At 39.0% G+C, this 26,700-nt stretch overlaps 1 protein-coding gene across 4 annotated transcripts in view; it reads right to left on the bottom strand.

Annotated features, from left to right (window-relative positions):
- LOC126237047 (ATP-binding cassette sub-family A member 7-like) overlaps window positions 1-26,700 on the bottom strand; it is a 607,922-nt gene that overhangs the window by 401,725 nt on the left and 179,497 nt on the right. For all 4 annotated transcript variants that reach the window (XR_007545025.1, XR_007545024.1, XR_007545023.1 and 1 more), the window contains exons 15-17: window positions 4,092-4,313; window positions 3,762-3,984; window positions 3,435-3,656 (exon numbers count right to left, since the gene is read on the bottom strand). Coding sequence is in view for 1 of the 4 variants with exons in the window: in XM_049946811.1 (XP_049802768.1) it covers window positions 3,435-3,656; window positions 3,762-3,984; window positions 4,092-4,313 (667 nt within the window). In the remaining 3 variants the exon portion in view is untranslated. The remainder of the gene's footprint in view (window positions 1-3,434; window positions 3,657-3,761; window positions 3,985-4,091; window positions 4,314-26,700) is intronic.

Below are 26,700 nucleotides of genomic sequence, written 5' to 3'. Positions count from 1 at the left end.
AGTACATGCCCACATACAGGGTGTTACAAAAAGGTATGCCCAAACTTTCAGGAAACATTCCTCACACACAAATAAAGAAACGATGTTATGCGGACATGTGTCCGGAAACGCTTAATTTCCATGTTAGAGCTCATTTCAGTTTCGTCAGTATGTACTGAACTTCCTCGATTCACTGCCAGTTGGCCCAATTGAGGGAACGTAATGTTGACTTCGGTGCTTGTGTTGACATGCGACTCATTGCTCTACAGTACTAGCATCAAGCACATCAGTACGTAGCATCAACAGGTTAGTGTTCATCTCGAACGTGGTTTTGCAGTCAGTGCAATGTTTACAAATGCGGAGTTGGCAGATGCCCATTTGATGTATGGATTAGCACAGGGCAATAGCCATGGTGTGGTACATTTGTATCGAGACAGATTTCCAGAACGAAGGTGTCCCGAGAGGAAGACGTTCGAAGCAATTGATCGGCGTCTTAGGGAGCACAGAACATTTCAGCCTATGACTCGCGACTGGGGAAGACCTAGAACAACGAGGACACCTGCAATGGACGGGGCAAATCTTTGTGCAGTTGACGATAACCCTAATGTCAGCGTCAGAGAAGTTGCTGCTGTACAAGGTAAAGTTGACCACGTCACTGTATGGAGAGCGCTAGGGAGAACCAGTTGTTTCCGTACCATGTACAGCGTGTGCAGGCACTATCAGCAGCTGATTGGCCTCCACGGGTACACTTCTGTGAATGGTTCATCCAACAATGTGTCAATCCTCATTTCAGTGCAAATGTTCTCTTTACGGATGAGGCTTCATTCCAACATGATCAAATTGTAAATTTTCACAATCAACATGTGTGGGCTGACAAGAATCCGCAAGCAATTGTGCAATCACGTCATCAACACAGATTTTCTGTGAAAGTTTTGGCAGGCGTTGTTGGTGATGTCTTGCTTGCGCCCCATGTTCTTCCACCTACGCTCAATGGAGCACGTTATCATGATTTCATACGGGAGACTCTACCTGTGCTGCTAGAACATGTGCCTTTACAAGTACGACACAACATGTGGTTCATGCACGATGGAGCTCCTGCACATTTCAGTCGAAATGTTCATACGCTTCTCAACAACAGATTCGGTGACCGATGGATTGGTACAGGTGGACCAATTCCATGGCCTCCACACTCTCTTGACCTCAATCCTCTTGACTTTCATTTATGGGGGCATTTGAAAGCTCTTGTCTATGCAACCCCGGTACCAAATGTAGAGACTCCTCGTGCTCGTATTGTAGATGGCTGTGATACAATACGCCATTCTTCAGGGCTGCATCAGCGCATCAGGGATTCCATGTGACAGAGGGAGGACATTTTGAACATTTCCTGTAAAAAAGCATTTGAAGTCACGCTGGTACGTTCTGTTGCTGTGTGTTTCCATTCCATGATTAATGTGATTTGAAGAGAAGTAATAAAATGAGCTCTAACATGGAAAGTAAGCGTTTCCGGACACATGTCCACATAACATATTTTCTTTCTTTGTGTGTGAGGAATATTTCCTGAAAGTTTGGCCATACCTTTTTGTAACACCCTGTATGTTGGCTTCCACTCTACTCTGTGCTCTAGTGTATTCACAAACCCTATGTTGCTCCGTGGCATCACAGGGCCTTATAGCGAATCTGTCATCTGGTATCAGAACCAGCAGCAAGGGCTTATTACAATAATGTTTCCTCCTTCTTCCACACCCAGTAACCAATAATATTTTTGTTTCTCAACTGTGATGCAATTTCATGCTCAGCCAAGCATTCATGGCAAAACAGAAGTGACGGGAAAACAAAAATACTGCATTAGACTCCGAAGAAAGCCACTGTAACTGTGGCCGAAATGTTGCTTATGTCAGTAATAGTTATTTGCAATATCATGTGACCCCACACCCAGAAAGATTTCATGCTAACATTCCATACTGTAGTGATTCGAGAATTTCTGTGTAAATTCTAGAACCACTCAGCCTTCTACTGTCTTGAACACATGATATTCTGGATATGAGTGTGGGATGGTAGAATCCTACCTACTGTGCGTCACATGCTTGTGTGCGCAGGTTTAAAAGCAGTCACGGGAAGAAAGTAGACATTGCGGTCAGACGGCACTGACAGGCATCTGTCTGGCTATCTATAGATGTCTTACTGAGTGTGTAAGGAAGAACCATGGAGTTTATATGCAGCTCTGTGCTTATTGTGTCACTGACTATTGTTATTAAAACAAGAACAGTTGAAAAAAGTAGTCTTGTAGACGTGATGCAACCTTGTTAGAGGCAAGACTCATTTTATGATTCATGTTAAGAAAGATCATGGTATCCAAGCCAACTTTCTTTTAACTGTAATTAAATTTGTTTCTGACGTCCAACTGTACGAGAGACTTGCACGAAGTTACATATTCATGTGGAAAGTGAAATTTTTATTGTGTATGGAGGTCAAATACATTGTTAGTTGACGAAAAGTGAAGTTCATACGTCTACTTATTTCATATGTAGAAAGAGTCTAAAATTTCCTGTACCAAGCGTTATTCGATGCAGAAGAAGTCAAGAGGGTTTCCAGCAGTCAGCTATTCAGTAAAGAAGAGTGGCTGCAAATTCCAAGAAAGTCACCTCGCAAAGAAGTGGAAGGTGATTTGGGGGAATAAGTTGATATAACCCAGATCCACACTCACACTTTAAGTCATCAGAACGTTAGAATACTTGTTCGTCACACAATAATCCCCAAAGGTGGATACTTTATTGATATTAGCAGCTGCATAGTGTGAATGTTCAGACTGGCCACCCTGGTCAGTCTCATCATGATCACAATGATGCAGGTAATGGCTTTTCTTTCCATACTCACCTTTATTGTGTCAGTTTGAATGAAATGATTATCTTCACAGAATGTATGATATCTTATCTATTGCCCCAATTGTGTTCATTAATGTACTTAACTTTTTCTCTCTGTGCTAAGGTAATCATGGTACGTAGTATGGTACACTGGAGAAAAAATTAACATTGCTTTGAAGTAATATCTTTCTTTATAGGAAACACCTGTATCATATGAAATTTTCCCAAAGTTGCCTTCCTGACTTTAATCACACAATATGTTCAATAATACAATCAACAGTCTCTCAATCAATTTCCTAGCTGCCACTTGCAAGCTCTCTCTTCCACCCTTTCCCGCTAATTCCAGGTCCATTTCCTTTGTCTTTTAGTTGTTTTTCACTTTTTTCCTGCCACTTGACACTAATTATATGCAACTTTAGTCCAACAAGTCCAGAAATTTTCTATCATTTCAGCCATTAAAAAAAAAAAAAACCCACCCACACACACACACACACACACGGACATTTTAGTATTACCACATTCTATTTTAATAATTTTCATAATATTTTTCTTAAGAAATATTCAAACTTGGCAACAGAAATAAGATATACTCACTGCTATTATCTTTGGAGTTGAAGTGAGATCCTGCTCCCATATGACCATAGTTGGATATGGTAAATAAAAGACAAAAAAAATTATTCCTCCAGCTGCAGCAGCCAAATTTGCTCTTGAAAAAAATGTTGATATGAGGAAGCTCAAACTGATGGTTGCAACACAGTTTAGTAGGAGAAACAAAAACACTACAGATGGATCTGAGTGTTCAAGAATTTTTCCATACTATAAAAAAAGCAATAAGAAATTAGTGCATTAATCCAGTCTTAACAACAAGAAGTATGTAATCATGAAATAATGCTACAGAATTCTGCACTGAGCTGTACTTACAACAAGAATAAGAGTTAGCAATATAATAGTTAGAAGCATTGGTATAATACTGTCAATGAACCAGCCTAACCAATGAACACTATTTCCAAGGCCCATTATTTTCATGGTTTCTTTGAGGCGATGTTCCTTTTCATACACCACTGATTTAGTTATCATTGCACAGCTGTACACCCATGAGAGGGTCATAAACATAGGAAGTTGGCGCGAGATCGCCAGAATAAATCTGCAAGCAAAATGTTTATGGTTAAGATACTTTAAATTTGCTCATCACCATTCACTTAATTCTGTACGTATTTACATTGATTAACATAAATTATACATTTTACATACCTGTCAATCACATAGCATGGATATGGGAACTGCTGAAGCACAATGCCAATTGTTCTATTTGAGCCAGTTTGTTCACTTATAATACTATGTTCTATGATATCTTGTAGGTATGCAAAACCATATGATATATATTTTAAATCAATATTAGGATTACTTCTAGGTCCAGGTCTCGGTAGTCTGTCTTCAATCTGAAATGTGTTATCCACTCTACTGGCATCCATCCTGTGGAATATGAGACTGATATTAAGTAACAAATAGAAAGAAAACATAAAACTTAACAAATCTTTAACATATTGCAGCGTGTCAGCAACTGTGAAATGTACAACAATTAAACAATTTTTTCAGCCTTCAGTTGCAAGGTAATTTTATTCGTTTACCTAGGTTTCGATTCCAGTAATGGAATCTTCTTCAGAACCTATAAATTAAACCACATACAGACATATGTTACTACTACAATGCATTATCAGTCTAATGTTGAATATTAAAGAAATTGGGATACTTACAAAAATTAAATTATTTTGTGAGCCAAACTCTGGCCATGTCACAGATTAAAAATTAACATTAACGACGCATAATCATAAGATTATGTCAGTCAAAATTAACACCATTGAGGCGAACGTGGACGCTACGCCGGCCAGAAATAAGGACCACACGTAAGCGGCTCGAAAACTAGGCGTTGTGAGCCGTTACGCGGCGAGGCTGGCCGCGGCCAAGCGCATGCGCAAGCGCAGGGGCGAGAGACAACTGTCTCACAATTACTTAGAGCAACTATACATATAAACAAAATGTGACTGAAAGCCGTCCTAAATTGGACAAACCTATCTATTAGTATAGCAACATTAAACAATTTTTTTTTTATATATATATAACGTAGTACAAAGATACACATGTACAATTGCATTATAATAAAGGGACGAAGCAGATGGGGAAAACAGCATCGGTCATTCGAGGCGGACTGTTGGTCAACTCCACTGGAGTAAAGGTTGGAATCCTTCGAAATAACTTCTATTTTTTAATTGCAGCTGATCATTAAGTAAGTTGTCTCTATCAATACTAAGATGTTTAAAAATTTGCAATTCTTCGAGGGTGTCTAGCCTACATCCCTTTACTTCATTATGCAAAAGCTCTGCGTCTTTTAGAGGCTTGGGAGCATGCGCCTTTTGGACCAGATGTTCAGCAAATGTAGATCCTCGAGTTCCATCACCGCTTTTTGTCGGCAGATGCTCTTTAAACCTAACAGACAGGGCCCTTCCTGTCTGGCCAATGTAATAAGAAGGGCATTCAGCACACGTGATTTTATACACACCTGACAGCGATGATTTATCATTACCTTTAACCAGGGAATGAATTAAGTTCTTTTTGAGGTTGTTGGTGGTAGAGTATGAAACTTTGCACCCTAGGTTTTTTAATAACCTACCTACCTTATAGGAGATGTTACCTATAAAGGGAACTGATATGTATTTCGTTGCCTGGTGTTGATTGTGAGTATCTGAACTGGAAAGGGTGGTAGTCTTCTTTCGTGTTTTTTTATTGAACAACTGTCTCACTATACTGGGATTATATCCATTATTCTGAGCGATGTTTTCGAGGACTTTTAATTCGTTCTGTAAGTTGACTGGCGAAAGTGGAATGGAAAGAGCTCGATGGATACTCGAGTGAAAAAAGGCCATTTTTTGGGCCTGAGGATGGGTGGAATCAGCTGGGATGATGATGTCGGAATAGGTTGCTTTCCGAAAAATTTTAAAATCTATTTTGTTGCCAATAATGGATAGAGTCAGATCGAGATAGTCTAAGGTCCTATCAGCTGTCTGATTTTCTTGCGTGAATCTGATTTTTTCATGTAGGTTATTGAAAGTGGTAAATAACAGTTCTAGCTCTTCATGGGAACCTTCAAACACAAATAGCAGGTCATCTACATATCTCGCATAGAATATTATATTATTTGCCATATCTGGATAATTCCGAAAAAACATCTGCTCCATTGAGTTTATAAAAATATCTGACATGATACCAGCTAACGGGCTGCCCATAGCTAGACCACAGGGTTGCGAATATATTTTATTATTGAAAGAGAAATAATTGTACTTGAGGGTGGTGCGTAACAGAACCATTAGTTCATCGATCTCAGGGGCAGATAATTTTTTATGGTATCGCAAATTGGATTCTATAATGTCCATCGTCTGTTCAACGGGTACATTAGTGTATAAATTTTTAATATCAAATGATACGAGTTTTGTGATGTCAGAACAGGCTAAAGTTTTAAGTTTGTTGGCCACGTCTACCGAATTTTTGACGGAGAAATTTTTTTCAAACACAAAATACTCTTTCAATTTACGGTGTAGGAACCAAGCTAGTTTGTGGTATGCACTTTTGGTGCTGTCAACGATCGGACGGATAGGTTGGGAAATTTTATGAACCTTAAACTGGCTTCTCAAAATAGGCGGTTTCGGATTCATGTTTATAAGGCATTTTTTATAAAACTCGCCGATTAACTTTTTTGTACTGCTAAGAGCCGACCTTATCTCTTTTTGGATCACGGGTGTGGGGTCCACCTCGATTGGCACGATGCCATTTTCCTCAAAAAACATTTCAGTTTTACGGATGTATTCGCTTTTGTGGGCGATAATTAGGGAATTGCCTTTGTCGGCCTTAGTTATTAGTGCTTCATTATTTCTAAGCTTAAGATTAATGCTCTTCAACGTTTGATGTACAGCAGAAACAGGATTTTGAATAGAGTAATCTTTTTGGACTATTTTACAGGCGTTATAAGCTATTCTTGTTTGCACATTTTTTGCTATTTTAGAACAATCAAGCCCAACTTTGAGGTCAACAATTAAATTTTCTACACTTTGCACTTTCTACACTTTCTACAGTTTATGGTTAGCAAACCGTAAAACCGAAATTAGTGTTAGACATGAAAGAAAGCTAGCCAAATTATTAAAATGTGGTGATGTTTCTGGCGTTCATAACACATGTAAAGGGGCGGCCACCCAAACCCAATTTTACGAACGCGTAGTGAATAAGACTAATATTTGTTTCTCCAAAGCTGAGAACGAGCTTTTATGTAAAGGTTTCAAGTTTAATGTACAACCTAAATGTACTTCTCAAAGTGTAGAAAATTTAATTGTTGACCTCAAAGTTGGGCTTGATTGTTCTAAAATAGCAAAAAATGTGCAAACAAGAATAGCTTATAACGCCTGTAAAATAGTCCAAAAAGATTACTCTATTCAAAATCCTGTTTCTGCTGTACATCAAACGTTGAAGAGCATTAATCTTAAGCTTAGAAATAATGAAGCACTAATAACTAAGGCCGACAAAGGCAATTCCCTAATTATCGCCCACAAAAGCGAATACATCCGTAAAACTGAAATGTTTTTTGAGGAAAATGGCATCGTGCCAATCGAGGTGGACCCCACACCCGTGATCCAAAAAGAGATAAGGTCGGCTCTTAGCAGTACAAAAAAGTTAATCGGCGAGTTTTATAAAAAATGCCTTATAAACATGAATCCGAAACCGCCTATTTTGAGAAGCCAGTTTAAGGTTCATAAAATTTCCCAACCTATCCGTCCGATCGTTGACAGCACCAAAAGTGCATACCACAAACTAGCTTGGTTCCTACACCGTAAATTGAAAGAGTATTTTGTGTTTGAAAAAAATTTCTCCGTCAAAAATTCGGTAGACGTGGCCAACAAACTTAAAACTTTAGCCTGTTCTGACATCACAAAACTCGTATCATTTGATATTAAAAATTTATACACTAATGTACCCGTTGAACAGACGATGGACATTATAGAATCCAATTTGCGATACCATAAAAAATTATCTGCCCCTGAGATCGATGAACTAATGGTTCTGTTACGCACCACCCTCAAGTACAATTATTTCTCTTTCAATAATAAAATATATTCGCAACCCTGTGGTCTAGCTATGGGCAGCCCGTTAGCTGGTATCATGTCAGATATTTTTATAAACTCAATGGAGCAGATGTTTTTTCGGAATTATCCAGATATGGCAAATAATATAATATTCTATGCGAGATATGTAGATGACCTGCTATTTGTGTTTGAAGGTTCCCATGAAGAGCTAGAACTGTTATTTACCACTTTCAATAACCTACATGAAAAAATCAGATTCACGCAAGAAAATCAGACAGCTGATAGGACCTTAGACTATCTCGATCTGACTCTATCCATTATTGGCAACAAAATAGATTTTAAAATTTTTCGGAAAGCAACCTATTCCGACATCATCATCCCAGCTGATTCCACCCATCCTCAGGCCCAAAAAATGGCCTTTTTTCACTCGAGTATCCATCGAGCTCTTTCCATTCCACTTTCGCCAGTCAACTTACAGAACGAATTAAAAGTCCTCGAAAACATCGCTCAGAATAATGGATATAATCCCAGTATAGTGAGACAGTTGTTCAATAAAAAAACACGAAAGAAGACTACCACCCTTTCCAGTTCAGATACTCACAATCAACACCAGGCAACGAAATACATATCAGTTCCCTTTATAGGTAACATCTCCTATAAGGTAGGTAGGTTATTAAAAAACCTAGGGTGCAAAGTTTCATACTCTACCACCAACAACCTCAAAAAGAACTTAATTCATTCCCTGGTTAAAGGTAATGATAAATCATCGCTGTCAGGTGTGTATAAAATCACGTGTGCTGAATGCCCTTCTTATTACATTGGCCAGACAGGAAGGGCCCTGTCTGTTAGGTTTAAAGAGCATCTGCCGACAAAAAGCGGTGATGGAACTCGAGGATCTACATTTGCTGAACATCTGGTCCAAAAGGCGCATGCTCCCAAGCCTCTAAAAGACGCAGAGCTTTTGCATAATGAAGTAAAGGGATGTAGGCTAGACACCCTCGAAGAATTGCAAATTTTTAAACATCTTAGTATTGATAGAGACAACTTACTTAATGATCAGCTGCAATTAAAAAATAGAAGTTATTTCGAAGGATTCCAACCTTTACTCCAGTGGAGTTGACCAACAGTCCGCCTCGAATGACCGATGCTGTTTTCCCCATCTGCTTCGTCCCTTTATTATAATGCAATTGTACATGTGTATCTTTGTACTACGTTATATATATATAAAAAAAAAAAATTGTTTAATGTTGCTATACTAATAGATAGGTTTGTCCAATTTAGGACGGCTTTCAGTCACATTTTGTTTATATGTATAGTTGCTCTAAGTAATTGTGAGACAGTTGTCTCTCGCCCTTCGCTTGCGCATGCGCTTGGCCGCGGCCAGCCTCGCCGCGTAACGGCTCACAACGCCTAGTTTTCGAGCCGCTTACGTGTGGTCCTTATTTCTGGCCGGCGTAGCGTCCACGTTCGCCTCAATGGTGTTAATTTTGACTGACATAATCTTATGATTATGCGTCGTTAATGTTAATTTTTAATCTGTGACATGGCCAGAGTTTGGCTCACAAAATAATTTAATTTTTGTAAGTATCCCAATTTCTTTAATATTCAACATTAGACTGATAATGCATTGTAGTAGTAACATATGTCTGTATGTGGTTTAATTTATAGGTTCTGAAGAAGATTCCATTACTGGAATCGAAACCTAGGTAAACGAATAAAATTACCTTGCAACTGAAGGCTGAAAAAATTGTTTAATTGTTATAAAACTTAACACCAGTAATGAAAGATGAAGCTGCGAAAATGTCTATCATTAATTTCTTACACAAAACGAAGAAAAATAAAATGCAGACATATTATTTAACTAACTTGTAGAGCATTTTTAAAATACTGTTAGGTACTTCAGTAGGAATTTGTCAGAAATACTTCCTTTAGTAAATCTCTCAGAGAACACTTGTTTGCCATTAGAAACTAGATAATAATTATAAATAAAAGGTGAAAACAACAGTATTTTTTAATATCTAAAGAAACTATTATTAGGATTTACAGACATCAGTATGTCAGAGAGAATAGACAACTTAATGGACAATGATACGTTCATGAGCTGCTACAAGTATACAAGGAGATACAGGAGGGTACAAGATGACATAGACAAAATTTCTATGGAGGACAAAATTATTGTTTAACATCTCAACGACAACAAGGTCATTACAGACAGAGCATAAGCTCAGATTAGGGAAGGATGGAGAAGGAAAGCATGCATGCCTCACAAACCATCCTAGTATTTGCCTTACGCAATTTGGGGGAATTAGGAAAAACCTAAATCAGGATGGACGGATGCAGGTCTGAAATGTCATCTTCCCAAATGCGGGTGCCAGGCCAGCTTGCTAATTACTGCGCTACCTCACTTGGTCACAAAATTTCCAATTGATGTGATGAATGACAGCTAGCCCTAAAAGTAGAAAAATGCACATTAATGCAAATGAGTAAGAAAACAATCCTGTAATGTTTGAATGCCGCATTAGCAGTGTGCTACATGACGCAGTCAGGTCAATAAAATATCAAGGTGTAATATTGCAAAATAATATGAAATGGAACGGGCATGTAAGGAATGTAGTGCGGATGATGAATAGGTGGCTTCATTTTATTGGAAGAGCTTTAGGAAAGCATGGTTCATTTGTGAAGGAGACCACATGTAGAACAGTGTCACAACCCATTCTTGAGTACTTCAGAGTGTTTGGGATTCCAACCATGTCAGATTAAAGAAAGACGTCAAAGCAATTCAGAGGTGAGCTGCTAGATTTGTCACCAGTAGGTTCGGTCAGCATGCAAGTATTACAGCAATGCTTTGGAAACTCAAATGGAAATCCCTGGAGGGAAGGGGACTTTGAAATTGTATTGAGAAAATTTAGAAAACCTGCATTTGAAGCTGATTTCAGAATGATTCTACTGCAACCAATTTATCTTTCACATAATGGCTATGAACATACGATAAGAGAAATTTGGGCTCACATGGAGGCATATAGGCAGTAATTTTTCCCTTGCTCTATTTGTGAGGCGAACAGAAAAGAAAGCAGGCCAGGCACCTTATGGTGGCTTGCAGAGTAGATGTAGAAAACATTACACTTTCAGTGGCATTTGTATGGTTAAGAACTCCACAATATGTATGCTCATTATTAGCACACAACTGTGAAACACAATGTCTAAATTTATTAAAAAAATTCAGTTTTGTTGCCAGCACCAATGACCAATCAAGAAACCAGAAAAGTTACTTATTTTCTTGCTAGGATCAACACTTACATGTTTAGGTTGATATATACTTCAAATGATTCATTCCAGTAACTAGCAGAAAGGTTGAGAAGGCTACCCATGCCCACACAGTTTCAAGGATGCCCATATTATGCAGCATTATCCCAAGAACTGATTGGGACATTCTGGTTCTGAGCTGATTAGACGAATTTAAGCAGATACTTCAAAGGTTCTGCGACAGGCTAGGCCATAATTTCTTTGACTTGTGCCATAGGGCCAAGAAATGTAGATCCACCTTAAAAGGTTCAATGAGGTGCACTACACATCAGAGACTGCTATCAAGGTGACTGACTGTTTTAGGAGTGCATACAAGCTTGTTTTTTAAGCTCAGGCAACTTTCCCTCCAATACAGACAGTGACTGTTGTAGACGATGCTTAATTCTTAATGTAAGGCTCAAACAAATACCTTCCACAGATGAAACGATTAAAATCCTAGAGATCAACTGCTGAATCATTTGGAACAAAGTCTCAGAGTTGAAACAACCCTAATATTATATGATATGTCGCAAGTCACTGTTTGTGAGGTAGCGTTTACTTTGTCACTGCCACTGTTAAATAAAGCCATAAACGCTGTACCTTCTTGAAAAGGTAATTGATGAATCACAATTTAGTTACACTTTGTCATTCAATGTATCACTTACTAATTCACCAACAACATAATCAAATATTTAACTAACAATACATTACCAGGGGGAATTTTAGTGACTAATGTTAAATGTGTCATTATATAAAAGACAACATTCTTTCAAGGAATATAAATTTCATATCATTAACTAACTAACTCCGTCTACAGGCCGCAAGCGACCCATCGGGACCATCCGACCGCCGTATCATCCTCAGGTGAGGATGCGGAGAGGAGGGGCATGGGGTCAGCACACCGCTCTCCCGGTCGTTATGACGGTTTTCTTTGACCGGAGCCGCTACTATTCGGTCGAGTAGCTCCTCAATTGGCATCACGAGGCTGAGTGCACCCCGAAAAATGGCAACAGCACGTGGCGGCGGGATGGTGACCCATCCAAGCGCCGGCCACGCCCGACAGCGCTTAACTTCGGTGATCTCACGGGAACCGGTGTATCCACTGTGGCAAGGCCGTTGCCCAAATTTCATATCATTACATTCATAAATTCATTTTTACGTAACTAGATGTAGACAATCACAGCAAGTACTCCAGACTGTGGCTAGACACAAACCGTAACTACTATGAGGGTGGTTTGAAAATTGTGGTAAATTCCGTGAAAGAACAAAATATTTTTGCTGTGTCTTCATGGTTGGTAAGCTTGCTTATTCTATCATATAAAGAATTACAACAATATACAGTGCACAGTTCATTACTGACAGCCATCTGGATTGGTCAGTGTGTTGACTGTGATTGAAAATGGAGAACACAGAGTGTTGCACTGCTATTAAACATCTTCACCTGAAGGGTTGGACTGTCGCACAAATCAAAAAAGAACTGGATGAAGTTCACATGGACTCTGCACAATCACTAAGACCATTTACTTTTAGATTAATGAATTTAGACATGGTTGGACAGGTACCGAAGTAAAAGAGCACTCCGGCCATGCAGCTGAAGTCTCCACTAAGGAAACCACTGACGAAGTCCATGATATGGTAATGCAAGACTGCCAAACAAATATTCATGAGATTGCCGAGACTGTAGGCTTCTCAACTAAGCAAGTGCATAATATCCTGCATTGAGAATTGGCTATGAAGCAGCTGTGGGCGAAGTGGGTGTCACAAATGTTCACAATCGACCAAAAGTGCATTTGACATAACATTTCAAAACAATGTCTGGCTGTGTTTAATGACAATCCACTAGACATTTTGCACCAATTTGTGACTGTTGAAGGAACCTGGATCCATTAATGTGCACCAGAGTCAAAATGGAAGTCAAAACAATAGATAAAGGCTGGTGTCAGTGAATCGAAGGAGGCAAAAACCATTTTCTCAGCTAGCAAGGTGATGGCCACTTTTTTGGGATTCCCGTAGAAGGGTCTTAATTGATTACTTGGAAAAAGGCAGAATCATAACTGGATCCAATTATGGTCCATTTTTGAATTGTTTGAAACTTGCGTTGGTGGAAAAAAAAGACAAAGATTGGCATGCAAGAAAGTGCTCTTTCACCATCATAATGCACCATCCCACACATCAACAATAACAATGGTGAAAGTGCATGGATTGGGCTTTGAACTGGTTCCCCCAGTATACATTAACATGAGAGTCAATCAATATGTGAAATGAAATGTTCCCAATTTCAGAGCATTGTTACTGATAAGAACTTAAAATGGAAAACCTATATTTAGGATCCTCATATAAGTTCATCAGCTGTTGTACTTAAGATGATTGCTAAACTGAAAATGGAAATGTCATTACCATTTCAACACAGCAGCAGAAATCATTAAGCAACATCAGGAAGCAAAACTGTCCCTTAAAGGCAAAATTTGATATTAATGGGCCCAGAATGGAATGAATTACAGAGAGGTATTTTTTTTTCTTTGTTGCATTGGACAGAGATGGGGGAACGGGGAGGTGTAGAGGGGGAGAGGGGGAGGGGGAGAGAAGGGAAGATGAGGGAGGTGGGCAGAAATAACTAAAACAGACCAAACCAGTAACTCATAGCACAAAAAAGATATGAAAAAGAAGCTAGAACATACTCATCTCAGAAATTTGCTTTCTGTTTGCCACTTGGATGATAAATTAGTTGTCATCTCAGAAATTAATCAAGCTATATTCGCTAGCACACTGATATATTTACCTTTGAGCAAAAAATAATTGTTAGTCTGGTGGAGAAATTAAACTAGCATATATTTATTTATAACAGCAAATAATCCCTCTCACCACAGTAAGTAAGGTTGAAAAATTAGTTACATATAATACCTTCCACTCCATTAGGCCGTCTGGTACAGCAACTGTATGTATGTATGTCTGTATGTCTTGCAACCAACACTGTTTTTAATTCAAAAATTACTTCTAATGTTGAGAAATTAATGTAACAATAGGTTTTGGGACCTCCAAGACAGAAACTCCCCTATCGTTATCTTCTCACATAAAAAAGGAACCTGAAGTTTGTAAATGGAGCTTATACACAAAGTATCTTGAAATACAGACATGAAAGTTATCACTGGGTAGTGTTCCACTTTGAAGCTTATGGAACTGAAATCACTCCAAATGATATGGGGATTCTAGGTGACTTTTCTGAACTGCACCCCTTTCCCTATACCTCTTCAGTCCTTTTCCTTTACCCCTATTCTTTCCCCTTCAACTCTTCTGCCAGAAGGAGAAGCCACTGGCTCCAAAAGCCTGTTATAGTTGAATTCTTTGGTGTGTGTGTGTGTGTGTGTGTGTGTGTGTGTGTGTGTGTGTGTTTTCCCCTGCTGCCACTTCGTGACTTGATATTTTATCTATACATTTATTTTATATTATCAATAATTGATTATTTTTGTTGTTATATTAGCCCATGTGGCCATCATTCCTTATTATGTAATCCTCTAGTCAGTCTTTGTTGTCATCTTTGTTGAAACTAATGTCAGTTTTCTATCTTTTGTGCTAGTATTCCAATCATATACTTATCTACACCACCCAGATTAATCAACACTTTGCCCCTACATATTTTCTAGTACCGATTTTCATGCACGTAGACAGGATATTGTTATTTGAAATTTGCATATAAGAATTTCACCATTATTTACGAATTTGCCTACAGTTTACTACACTGCAGGGCACTCTCTCGATTGTCTCTCGCCGATTTATTTTCAAATTTGACAGCTATTTTCTTTCCTACCCTCCACTTACTCTGTTTATAAGCAATTCTTTCATGGTTTTGTGCATTTGTTTTCTGCCAACCCACGATGATCGACTTTTACTGCCATCTCCTACATTACTTTATTTACAAAGCAAAGTAGTTTACATTATCTCCTGTGACTTTCTCTTTCGATCTGGCTAGTTCTTAAAATTTCATCTCCTTTCACGACTTTGCTATCGGGGTTTTTTTTTCCAATCATTTTTTTGGATCGTATAGACCACTCTTGTGGCAAGAAGTTCTCACCCAGTCATTGCCTATTGTTAACCACTGTCTATTCTCACGATTTTCGTATAAAGTTTTCTGATCTTTCCGAATTTTTTCCCTGCTTTTCTTCCCTTTTTCTATCTTTTTCCACCCTCTGAGTCTTGGTTTTGCCACTCCCACCATTTCTAACACTCCAAACCATCCTCTCTTGCCATGATGAATCCCATCATATATTATACCTGTTATTTTCAAAAACATTTTTTTGCATTATCAAAATTAAGATCCCACATTCTTTTCTGGAAGTCTGCTTGTCCCTTGGAGTTACTCCCAAAGGCCTAACATTGAACATGCCACACTATCAACCACCACTCCTCTCCTACAAACTGAGCTTGGCCAACCTCCTTAACAATCCACAACCTTCACCACTGCCTCCCAGACCTGTAATAACTCATAATCACAAGAAACAGCCACAACAGTACAGTGTTCCCAACCTCTTATCCAAAGCACTCTCACTCCCCTGAATTATCTGTATTATCCAGGGGTCTCACTTTCAGCCCTAAACCTGCAGTTAACCATGCTGCTTTGGTGAAGGACCTACTTTCCTTTACACATAATGTCAACTGGAAATATCACTTCGCAACACAATCCCAAAACCTATCTAGCAGCAAACCTGACATTGAACCCTGCCTTAAACAGTTCTGACCACGACCCCAACATGATCCACCTCCACTACCTCAGAACCATCCCTTACAAGCCTTCTAAGAGTTCCTCACATGAAGCATTGCTTCATAAGCTTTCCTCAGGTCCCTACAATATGACCCTGACCTGTCCTCTGCAGAACTCCAGGCTCTATGTTCCCTAAAAACTGATCACTTCATCATTATCCTCCTAGCAGACAAAGGATCTACCACTGTGGTACTTGACTGACAGGATTATCTCTTTGAAGGTCTACGTTAGCTGTCCGACACCTCTACTTACAGCATCTGCCATCAAGATCCCATCCCCACAATTCAAAAACCTCAGGCCCCTTACAAGGACTTACACCTCAATCCGTAGAACTTCTTACCCCACACAAACCATGCACCTCCACCTTTTACCTTTTTCCTAAGATGCACAAACCCAATCATCCTGGCTGTCCTACAGTTGCTGCCTTCAAAGCACCCACCGAACGTATATCTGCCTAGTTGATTAACACCTGCAACCCATAGTACAAAGACTTACATTAAAGATACCAACCATTTCCTAGACTGTCTAAAATCCGTGTCCACCCCACACCAACCACACACAGTGCTTGTCACCATTGATCCCATCTCTCTCTATACCAACATCCCCCATGTACATGGTCTGTCTGCTGCTGAACATTTCCTCGTCAACACCCACTTGATTCCAAGCCTATGAGATCCTTGTTCCTCACCAACATCAACTTTATACTTACCAACAATTACCTCACCTTTGAGGGGCACACGTACAAACAGATCAGGGATACAGCCATGGGAACCAGGATGGCTCCTTCCTATGGCAACCTTTTCATGGGTCACTTGGAGGGTACTTTCCCGGGATCCATAAGCCATCAGCCCCTGCTTTGGTTTAGATACATTGATGACATCTTTGCCGTTTGGACTCATGGTGAGGCTGACCTGTTAAAATTCCTGAAATCTCTAAATACCTTATCCTAATTAAATTTCACATGGTCCTATTCCAATTCCCATGCCACTTTCCTTGATGTTGATTTCATCCTAACCAAGGGGACAGCTGCACACTCTCATCCATATCAAACCTACCAACAAACAACAGTACTTACATTTTGACAGTTACCATCTTTTCCATGTCAAACATTCCCTCACATACAGCCTTGGCATTTGAGGCAAATGTATTTGTTGAGATACAGACTCTTTACAGCAATACACCACCACTCTCACTTCAGCCTTCACTGGACGTAATTATCCCAATAAACTAGTTATAAAGCAGATTTCCCTGGCCATCACATCCAATCATGGTACTGCTGATCCCTCCAAATAACAACTTCAGAGCACACCACTTGTCACCCAATATTATCTTGGTCTTGAATGTATCAATCAGCTGCTTTGACAAGGCCATGACTTCCTAAAATCATGTCCTGAAATGAGATCCATTCTGTCTGAGATTTTGCCCATCACACCTAGAATAGCTCTTTGATGTCCTCCCAATCTCCGCAACATCCTTGTCAAACCCTATGCTCCTTCTGCACCCATCTCCCTACCCTATGGCTCGTACCCCTGTGACCGTCCCCACTGCAAGACTTGCCCTATGCAACCTCCTACCACCACCTATTCCAGTCCTGTTACTGACAAAACACATACTATCAAAAGGAGAGACACCTGCAAAACAACACATCATATACCAGCTGTTATGTAAACACAGTTTGGCCTTTTACATCAGCATGATTACCAACCATTTATTAGTCGGAATGAATGGACATAGGCAGAGGGTGTATACAGGCAACACACCATATCATGTTGCAGAGCATGCTGTACAACAAGACAGCCATGACCTCAGTGCCTGTTTCACCACACGCACCATCTGGATTCTTCCCCCCCCAGACACCAGTTCCTCGGAACTCCGCAGGTGGGAACTAGCACTACAACATGTCCTTGGTTCTTGCCACCCACCCGGTCTTAATTTACATTCATTCCTTCCATCTCAGCATTTATTCACAGTAACTACTTCTTTCTTCATTCCATTTTAGTTTCCTACATCTTTCATTTTCAGGACGGTCTATTTTTCGACTTCCCCCATCCCATCTCTGTTACATACAATGCACTTAGCTTTTCACTCTTATTACCTCATGAACAATGTTTTAGTAGTAACCTCTGTTTTGCATATTACCCTGTCTTCCACCTTTAAGCTCTCAAGTTTGCAAATCTCATCTGGTGCAGTCCTCAACAATCAGTCTTTCCTTCTCATCCCATCTGGCAAGTCGCCCCTGACCTGGGATTCTTGTTGACTTTTCTGAACTGTACCCCTTTCCCTAAACTTCTCCAGTCCTTTTCGTTCACCCCTCTTCTTTCCCTTTCAAGTCTTCTGCTAGAAGAAGGAAGCACTGGCTCTGAAAGCTTGTCATAGTTAATTCTCTTTTTGTGTATGTTCTCCTGCCACTGCTTGGTGAGTAGAACTTTTATCTGTCTGTTGATATTGTATTATCACTAATTGATTATTTTCATTATTGAACTATTAGTAACAGGATAGATTGCTACTCACCACAAAGAAGACTTACTGAGTTGCAGACAGACATAATGAAAAGACTGTTACATATTATAGCTTTTGGCCAAAGCCTTCTTCAGCAAACTAAACACACACACATTCACACAAGCAACACACCTCACACACATGACTGCTACCACCACCAGCTCTAACAAGGATGCGATTGTCACATGAATAGCAATTTGGGGTGAGGCAAGGAAGGGGCAGAGATAGCAGGGTGGAGAACTAGATCACCTGATTGAATCTTTCAACTCAATTGCTGTAGCTAACTTCCCCTTTAGAGTAACAAGTAACCATCAAAGTTAACTGGTACTGACAGAGGTGAAAGCAGCTGTATCTTGGGAGGGTAACATATCACTTTGGCGAAAGCAATGTATTGTTCCCCCTGTCTCTCTAACTGATGACTGACAATCGTGACCTTGAACAAGTATTTTTGTTATTTTAGTAAGTAAGTGTTTGTTTTGAGCTGCTTATTGTGTGGGAAATTTTGTTTCTTTTGTGCTTGTCATGAGAGCAAAAGGGGATGCAGCGTATCTGCAAGGCAGGGCTGATGGACACCTGGCTTCCTGTACAGGAAGACAAGTGCTTATTGGGAAAGTTATTCCATGAGAACATCGTCCCATGTCGGTGATTTGCTGCAGACCACAGAACCTCACCATGAGAGACAATCATCATGACATCATTTGTCAACAGAAGCTCATAGAAGACAGACAGAGCTAAATGACATAGACATCTATGTATTGTGGGCACTGTTAATGCTTTGACATAGTAAAATCTAACATGGAATGAAATACCAGAGATGAAATACATGTACAACAAAGAAACAGCATGTGAATTTATTTTGTAGTGACTAGTGTTTGAGATTTCCAGCTGGCAAGAACTGAGCATCTCTGAGAACAGAGTCTGCTGCCTCAAGATAGAGCAACACAGTCCAGTCAAACAGTGAACAGTGATAAGTAAAGGCGACCACCAAAACTTGTAGCCTACATAGTCCACCTCCATATGAAGCCTGAACAATGGTACTCATGTTACATTCCATTCTGGCAACCGTGACAGGACATCTGGATGGGTTTTTGTTAGTGAATAAGAAGATTTTGTTGAGGAAAAGAAATAAGTTTGATTTAAAATGCAAATAACTTTTGTCAGAAAATGACATTGTCGCCCCTAGCAACAGAAGCAACAACTTGCATTTGTAGCAGTGTTTAAGCTGTTATTTGCTCTGCAAATGCACAAATTCTACAAAAAGTAAGTATGTTGAAGGGAAATTCCTCAATCCCTCAACAGCAATTCCATTAAAGAAGCAAATAAGTCCACAAGTGGGAAGAGCAACACGCAAGTTGGCATTAAGCTGCTAACTCATCTACTCGGCATGGTTTAACACATCTGCAGTCGACAAAGCTACATTGGTACTGCTGCTTATTCTAGCATCAGTCGCAGTTGCAGAAAACTAATTGTCAGCAACAAAGTCTGCTTCATCAGGTGAATTTACTCCTCTCTGACATCCCAAGGTGATGTGTGCTGCTCTCAAACTTTGGTGAGCTGTATTTGAAACTTTTTTATGTGGTAGTTGTGGTGTGTGTGTGTGTGTGTGTGTGTGTGTGTGTGTGTGTGTGTGTGTGTGTGCGCGCGCGTGTGTGCGCGCGTGTGTGCGCGCGTGCGCGTGCGCGTGAGACATCAAATTAGAATCTTGTGATACTGATTTTGTTAGTGCATGCCATCAGGTATCAGAGCCATGCAACAAATGTCACTGAGTGGTTACAGACTTCGAATAAAAGTATAGTTGATTCAAAGAATGAAATATTAACCATAAAAACTCAAGCTTCTTGTATTACTGACTAAAGAATGGAATTGCCTTTGACAAAAACAAGTTTAGAAACACATATTAGGGAATATTGACGAGAGAAAAAATAAATAAATGCTAAAATTACAGAGTTGCAAACTGCAATAAGGACATTAACTGCGGAGTTATGTGATGAGGTACATATACAATTCAATCTAGGAAGAAAGGAGGTCAATGGACAATTTCATGAGGAAAACAATGACGTAAAAAATTGCAAGAATTTACAGAAATACAATTTAAAGCAGTAAAGCAACTAATCTCAGCCACACAGTCAAGATTGACTGTATTAAAACAAATCAAAGAATCAGATTTAATGGTTATTCCCAGATCCACACTTGATAATTTGGACGATTGAGTCAATACAGCACAGTACGAAGCACTCTCATAAAGGCATGGGGAGGAAGTACTGAAAACCTGGGATGAGCTCACGAAAACAAATGAGAAGATAAAAACACGACAACTAATGGACAGTAGTGGACTGTAAGGAGAGTAAAATTTCAATTTAATTAAAAAACTGCAACTAGGAAACGTAACAAGTTTTTTCCAAGCAATGTTCAAAGTTAAAACCAGAGGAGAAGAAAATCTGAGTATTTTTTGACGGTGTTTGTAAGTCACTGGCTAAATTTTGTGACTATTCAAGAAGAATTATCTGTAATGTGTCATACAATCTACACTCTATAGTTGTGATTTATTTACTGCTAAGTGAAGAATTGTTAAACAGCATGGTAGGAAGTAAAGACTTGAGATTTGTCTACTGCCAAATCCTGGTGGTGGGTATGTTGCGTCGTGTTGAGTGTACTGGAGATTATTAAAGATGTGGTGTGCCTCATATTGTCAGTCAGAGGGCTGGAGAGATTTTCAGTTACGTTGAAGCTTCACTAGCAGATATTATACCATGAGAGCTCTTTGTATTTATTTGCTTACTGGAGGACAGCATCCTTATTTATACAGTTAGCTGTTTATTGCAGAAGGAGAAGAATAGCGTGGAGAGAAATGTCTGTCCCTGCATGATGCACGCAAATCTGTTGGCTCCACTGCAGCAGAAAATTTAAATATTAAATAGGATATAAACAAAAATCAAACAACAGAAAATCCAGGATGGAATGTAACAATACCAGAGAAGGAAAGTTGCTATTCACCATATAGTGGAGATGCTGAGTCGCAATAAGTACAACAAAAAGATTCACACAATTAAAGCTTTTGGCCATTAAGGCCTTTGTCAGCAGTACGCACACACACACACACACACACACACACACATACACACACGAGCAAACTCAACTTGCAAACACATCTGCAATCTTAGAGAGCTGAATCCGCACTGCGAGCAGCAGCACCAGTGAGTGGCGACTGAGTGGGGGTAAGGAGGAGGCTGGGGCGGGGAGGGGGAGGGGGAGGGATAGTATGGTGGGAGTGGTGAACAGTGAAGTGTCGCAGTTTAGACGGAGGGCAGGAGAGAAGGTGCGGTGAGGGGGGCGGGGGGCAGTAAGTAGTGAAAAGGAGAGAAATAAGAAGAAATTAAAAGCTGGGTGCAGCGGTGAAATGACGGCTGTGTAGTGCTGGAATGGTTGATGCCAGGAGGGTTAATGGAATATAGGATGTATTGCAGGGAAATTTCCCACCTGCGCAATTCAAAAAAGCTGGTGTTGGAGGGAAGGATCCATATGGCACAGGATATAAACAGATATGGACAGAGATAGAGTTTAAGTTCAGTACTAAATTAAATCTTTATACATGCTAAAGCATTACTGCATGTTAAATCATGTAATTATTTGGTTGGGATTTAATACTGAATGAGTAAAATTAAGAGATGTTATTGATGTTCAGTTCTGTCAGCTGTTGCTGAATGTTATTAGGGAGTGTGCACTTGATGGACTGGTACAACCGTTGCATAAGCATCCGTTAAAATGATCCTGGTGGGCCCTTTTAGCATGATCGCTTAATGTACTTGGAATTTGCCACAATTAAGTACTGGCATGAGTAATTAGGGGACTGTGAGGACCTAATTATTCGGTCACGAAATGATTATCTGAATAAGTTACATTACAAAAGTATCTGCTATCAAAGTTTGACTTTTATTTATTTATTTATTTATTTATTTATTTATTGGTCCTGTGAATCTAGGACTGTACAGTGCACAAAAGATATTGGACCATTCATTAATTACAATACACATTCCTTGATTTTTTTTTCTTATTTTCAGACATCATTTTAACAACAGATAAAATTATACAATATTTTCTTAGTCTATAAATCGGTGAGGCAGTTTTGTTTTTCTAAGTATTCCATTACTGTATAGCAGCTGTGCTCAACCAAGTAATCCTCCACAGTTGATTTGAACTTGTTTAAGTCCATCATTATTATTGTGGATTTGGGTAGTGTATTGTATAGTTTGATGCCAGGTTGGAGCAAGCTTTTCTGTAATAGCGCTGTGTTGGTCTGTTGTACATGTACATCATTTATTTGCCTTGTGTGGCAGCTATGTACAGATTCATTACGGGTGATGCTTGGACTGGTGCTGTTTAGTTTTTCTTTTATAATAATTAGATTTTCAAGTATATAAATACATGAAATGGTAGTATTTTATTGTTGCTAAATAGTGGCTTACTTGATGATCATTGATCTAATCCTTCCATTAATCTAATAACCTTTTCCTGCAATCTAAATGATTTCTGACTAGCTCCATAATTTCCCCAGAACACTAAACCATATTTCAGTATTGAATGAACATAAGGCAATGTATATGGCTCTGAGATTATCATGTGATATACAGTTTCTTATTACTGTCATTACGAAACATGCTTTGCTCAGTTTTTTGTTCACATAGTCCACGTGTGTATCCCATTTCATGTTCTGTTGAATCCACACACCGAGAAATTTTGTATTCCCTGGTTTTTCAATTTTTTGTCCACGTATTTCTACATGAGGATTAGCTGCTGTCCTATTCTGGATGGTGAAAATATCCATTGCAACAGTTTTTTCCAGATTTATAATTACATTGTTTGCATCAAAGTACTGTACTATCTTCTCTGTGACAGTCTTAATGTCATTTTCAAAGTTTTCTTTGCTATTTCCTGTACTTAAAGATGCTGGTGACCCCTGCAAATTCATATAGCTTACTGTTTTTACTGTTTATATGTAAATTGTTTACATATAGTAAGAACAGAATTGGACCCAAAATGGAACCTTGGGGAACTCCATGTTTGACCACTAATAAATCTGACTGATGCGGTTTGACTGTCCCATTTACTTCATGTGTTATCTCTATGAGCTGTTTTCTTTCATGAAGGTATTATTTAATCCAGTTATGCCCTGTTCCCCTAATACCCCAGATCTCAATCTTACTTACTAATTTATCATTACTGATGGTATCAAATACTTTTGACAAGTCTATGAATTCACTTGATGTATGTTTCTGCCTATCTAGGGCCTGTAGAGTTTCATACAGAAAAGAAAAGATTGTTGTTTCAGTAGAGTGATTTCTCATAAAACCATGCTGAGATGCCGTTAGTATATTATATTTATTTATGAAATTTGACACTCTCTTGTAAAAGAGTTTCTGTAGAGAAACTGGTCTATAGTTTGACACCTATTCGTGGTTTCTTTTTTTGTGTAGTGGTTTTGCTTTATCAATTTTTAAACATGTTGGAAAGCTGCCTGTTGAGAAGCCAGGTTTACAACATGTCAGTGGTTCAGAAATTAAGTCTACAAATTTTTTTACAACAAAAACTGGTATTTTATCTATTCCTGATGAATGTTTTGATTTTAGAAGCTTGATTTCTTGCTGTACTTCTCGTGTATTAGTTGGTATGAGAAATATTGTGTTTTCTACCTGTTCAATTTTTGATGTTATTTGTGAGGGATGTTTTTGGGTACCTTTTGCTCAATAAGTTTTTCTGCTACATTTACACAATAACTGTTAAATGTATTAGCTAACTCCTTTGGTTTGCAGATAGTGTGAGAATTTTCATTCAACTGTATATTATTAGTTTTTGTTTTGTTACTTCCTGTTTCTTTCTTTAGAATATTCCAAACAGCTTTCATTTAATTGGATACATTTCTTATGTGTGTCATTTTCCATAACTTTGGCACTCTTTATTACTTTCCTAAGAATTATTTTATAGTTTTTAAAATACCTATCAAATTCTGGTGTTGTGTGACATGTTTTTGTAACTCCGTAGACCGTTTCTCTGGACATGATTTTCTGATACCTTTAGTGATTCATTTGTTTGTATGAGTGAGTTTTGACCACCTAATTTTAAGTGGAAATGCTACATCAAAATGATATTTAATTGTATCCATAAAGATATTAAATTTGTCAGATATATTCCCAGCACCATAAATTTGCTCCCATGATTCTTTTTTTAAATGATTTCTAAATATTTCAATATTATGCAAATTTTAATCCTGCTACTGTATCTCAGATGCACTGTTAAAAATATATTTATTTATGTCTATATGTTCATAAGGAGAATAAAAAAACTGAGTGTTACTGATATCACATAAAATGGGAGAAGTGTTAGGCAGGCTCAAACAAGTAATGTACAGGGTGATTATAATTAAAGTTAAACTTTCAAACCACTTCAGAAATAACACCACTGGTCAGAATGACATCAAGTTGCAATGGAATATTATTGGAGGAGGACGAAAACGTATAGCAGAAGAAAAATAAATAGTTACAAAATGTAGTGATAGATGGCGCTGTAAGGATCATAATTTAATAGTGGTCGACTACAAATGACATATGAATCATACAACAATGCCTACGGTGTGCGTTTGATGTTAAACAAACTGTACTACTTAGTGTGCATGGGTGGACAGGTTAGTTACATAAGTCCATCCACCATGGCAAGGTCATATCACACTGGATGGGAAAAATCGGTTTTTAATTGTCCTGAGGCCAAAAACTGCATAAAAACCATCACTCAATTGATTTTTAATTGTCCTGAGGCCAAATACCATATAAAAAGTATCAATCACATTAGTTTTTAATTGTCCTGAGGCCAAAAACCACATAAAAAGCATCAGTCAAAATCAAATTGGACTATTAATTTCCATGTGACTGGTGCAAAACATGTCCAATATGCTGTCCAACATTATCTGCAACAAGTTATAATTGAGAAACAGCATGTACCACAATTGATCGCAGTGTTTCTGAGGTCATGTTCAGAATGTGTTGCACAATGTGTGCCTTCAATGCAGCTAAGTTTCCAATCGGAACACTAAACACATAATATTTCGGATAGCCCCACATCCAGAAGTCACACAGATTAAGATCACGTGATCGGGATGTCCAGGCTGTATGGAAATGGGGGCTGATAATTCTAGGATTTCCGAAATGGCACTTCAGCAGCTGCTTAACTGGATTTGCAATGTGTGGCCATAAAAATGATCCCATCTACTCATCCACACTTTTGGAGAGCTGGAATGACATGGTTGCGTGAAGACACTCATAGCGCTCACCAGTGATGGTACAGGTAACAGGACCGGAAGCACCTGTCTCTCTGAAAAAATATGCCTCTATGATAAATGATGCCGTAAACCCACACCACACAGTAACCTTTTCAGAATGAAGTGGTACTGGTTGATTTGCATGTGGATTTTCCGTTGCCCATATTCGGCAATTCTGTATATTGACATATCCTTCCAGACGGAAGTGGGCGTCGTCTATCCACAAAACCTTCCACAGCCAATCATTTTCCACTTCCGTGCAAGCAAGAAAATCTAAAGCAAAGGTCTCTCTTGCTGGTAGGCCAACAGGAAGCAACTCGTGCTCATGGGTAATTTTGAATGGATAGCAAAGAAGGATGTTTCATAGGATTTTACACACTGTGTTCACAGGTATGTCCAATGCTAGGGCATTTCTCCGGGCACTACACATTCGCACTCCACCACCCGTCTCCTCCTGCATTGCTAGGGCCACTGCTTCCACTGACGTCGACTTAATTTGTTTCCTCCCTCTACCAGACTGCACACCAAAAGAACCAGTCTTTTCGAATTTCTGAATCATTTTCTCCAGACCCACGGTGGTCATCAGACCAACACCTTTTTTCAGATCTATTCAGAGTTCGCAATTTCTGCAGAGCAACGTGTGCACAGTCATCATTCTTGTAATACAGCTTACAGGCAGAGCACAATCCTGCATTGAGACAGTCATGGCGAACATTGCAGATGCAAAAATGCAGATGCAAAAAGAAGAAAAGCCGTGTACCTGGCGTGTTTATACCAACTTCAATAGGTCGTGCGCATTTACTACTCTGACATATACAGCGCTATCTATTGATCTATTTTCACACTATTTTTTTTCTTCTGCTATATATTTTCCCTCGTCTTTGATAATAT

Source organism: Schistocerca nitens, chromosome 2 (genome assembly GCF_023898315.1).
Source record: "Schistocerca nitens isolate TAMUIC-IGC-003100 chromosome 2, iqSchNite1.1, whole genome shotgun sequence".
NCBI lineage: Eukaryota > Metazoa > Arthropoda > Insecta > Orthoptera > Acrididae > Schistocerca > Schistocerca nitens.
Note: the sequence above shows the minus strand (reverse complement) of the source record. Positions and strands in the feature narration are given on the sequence as shown.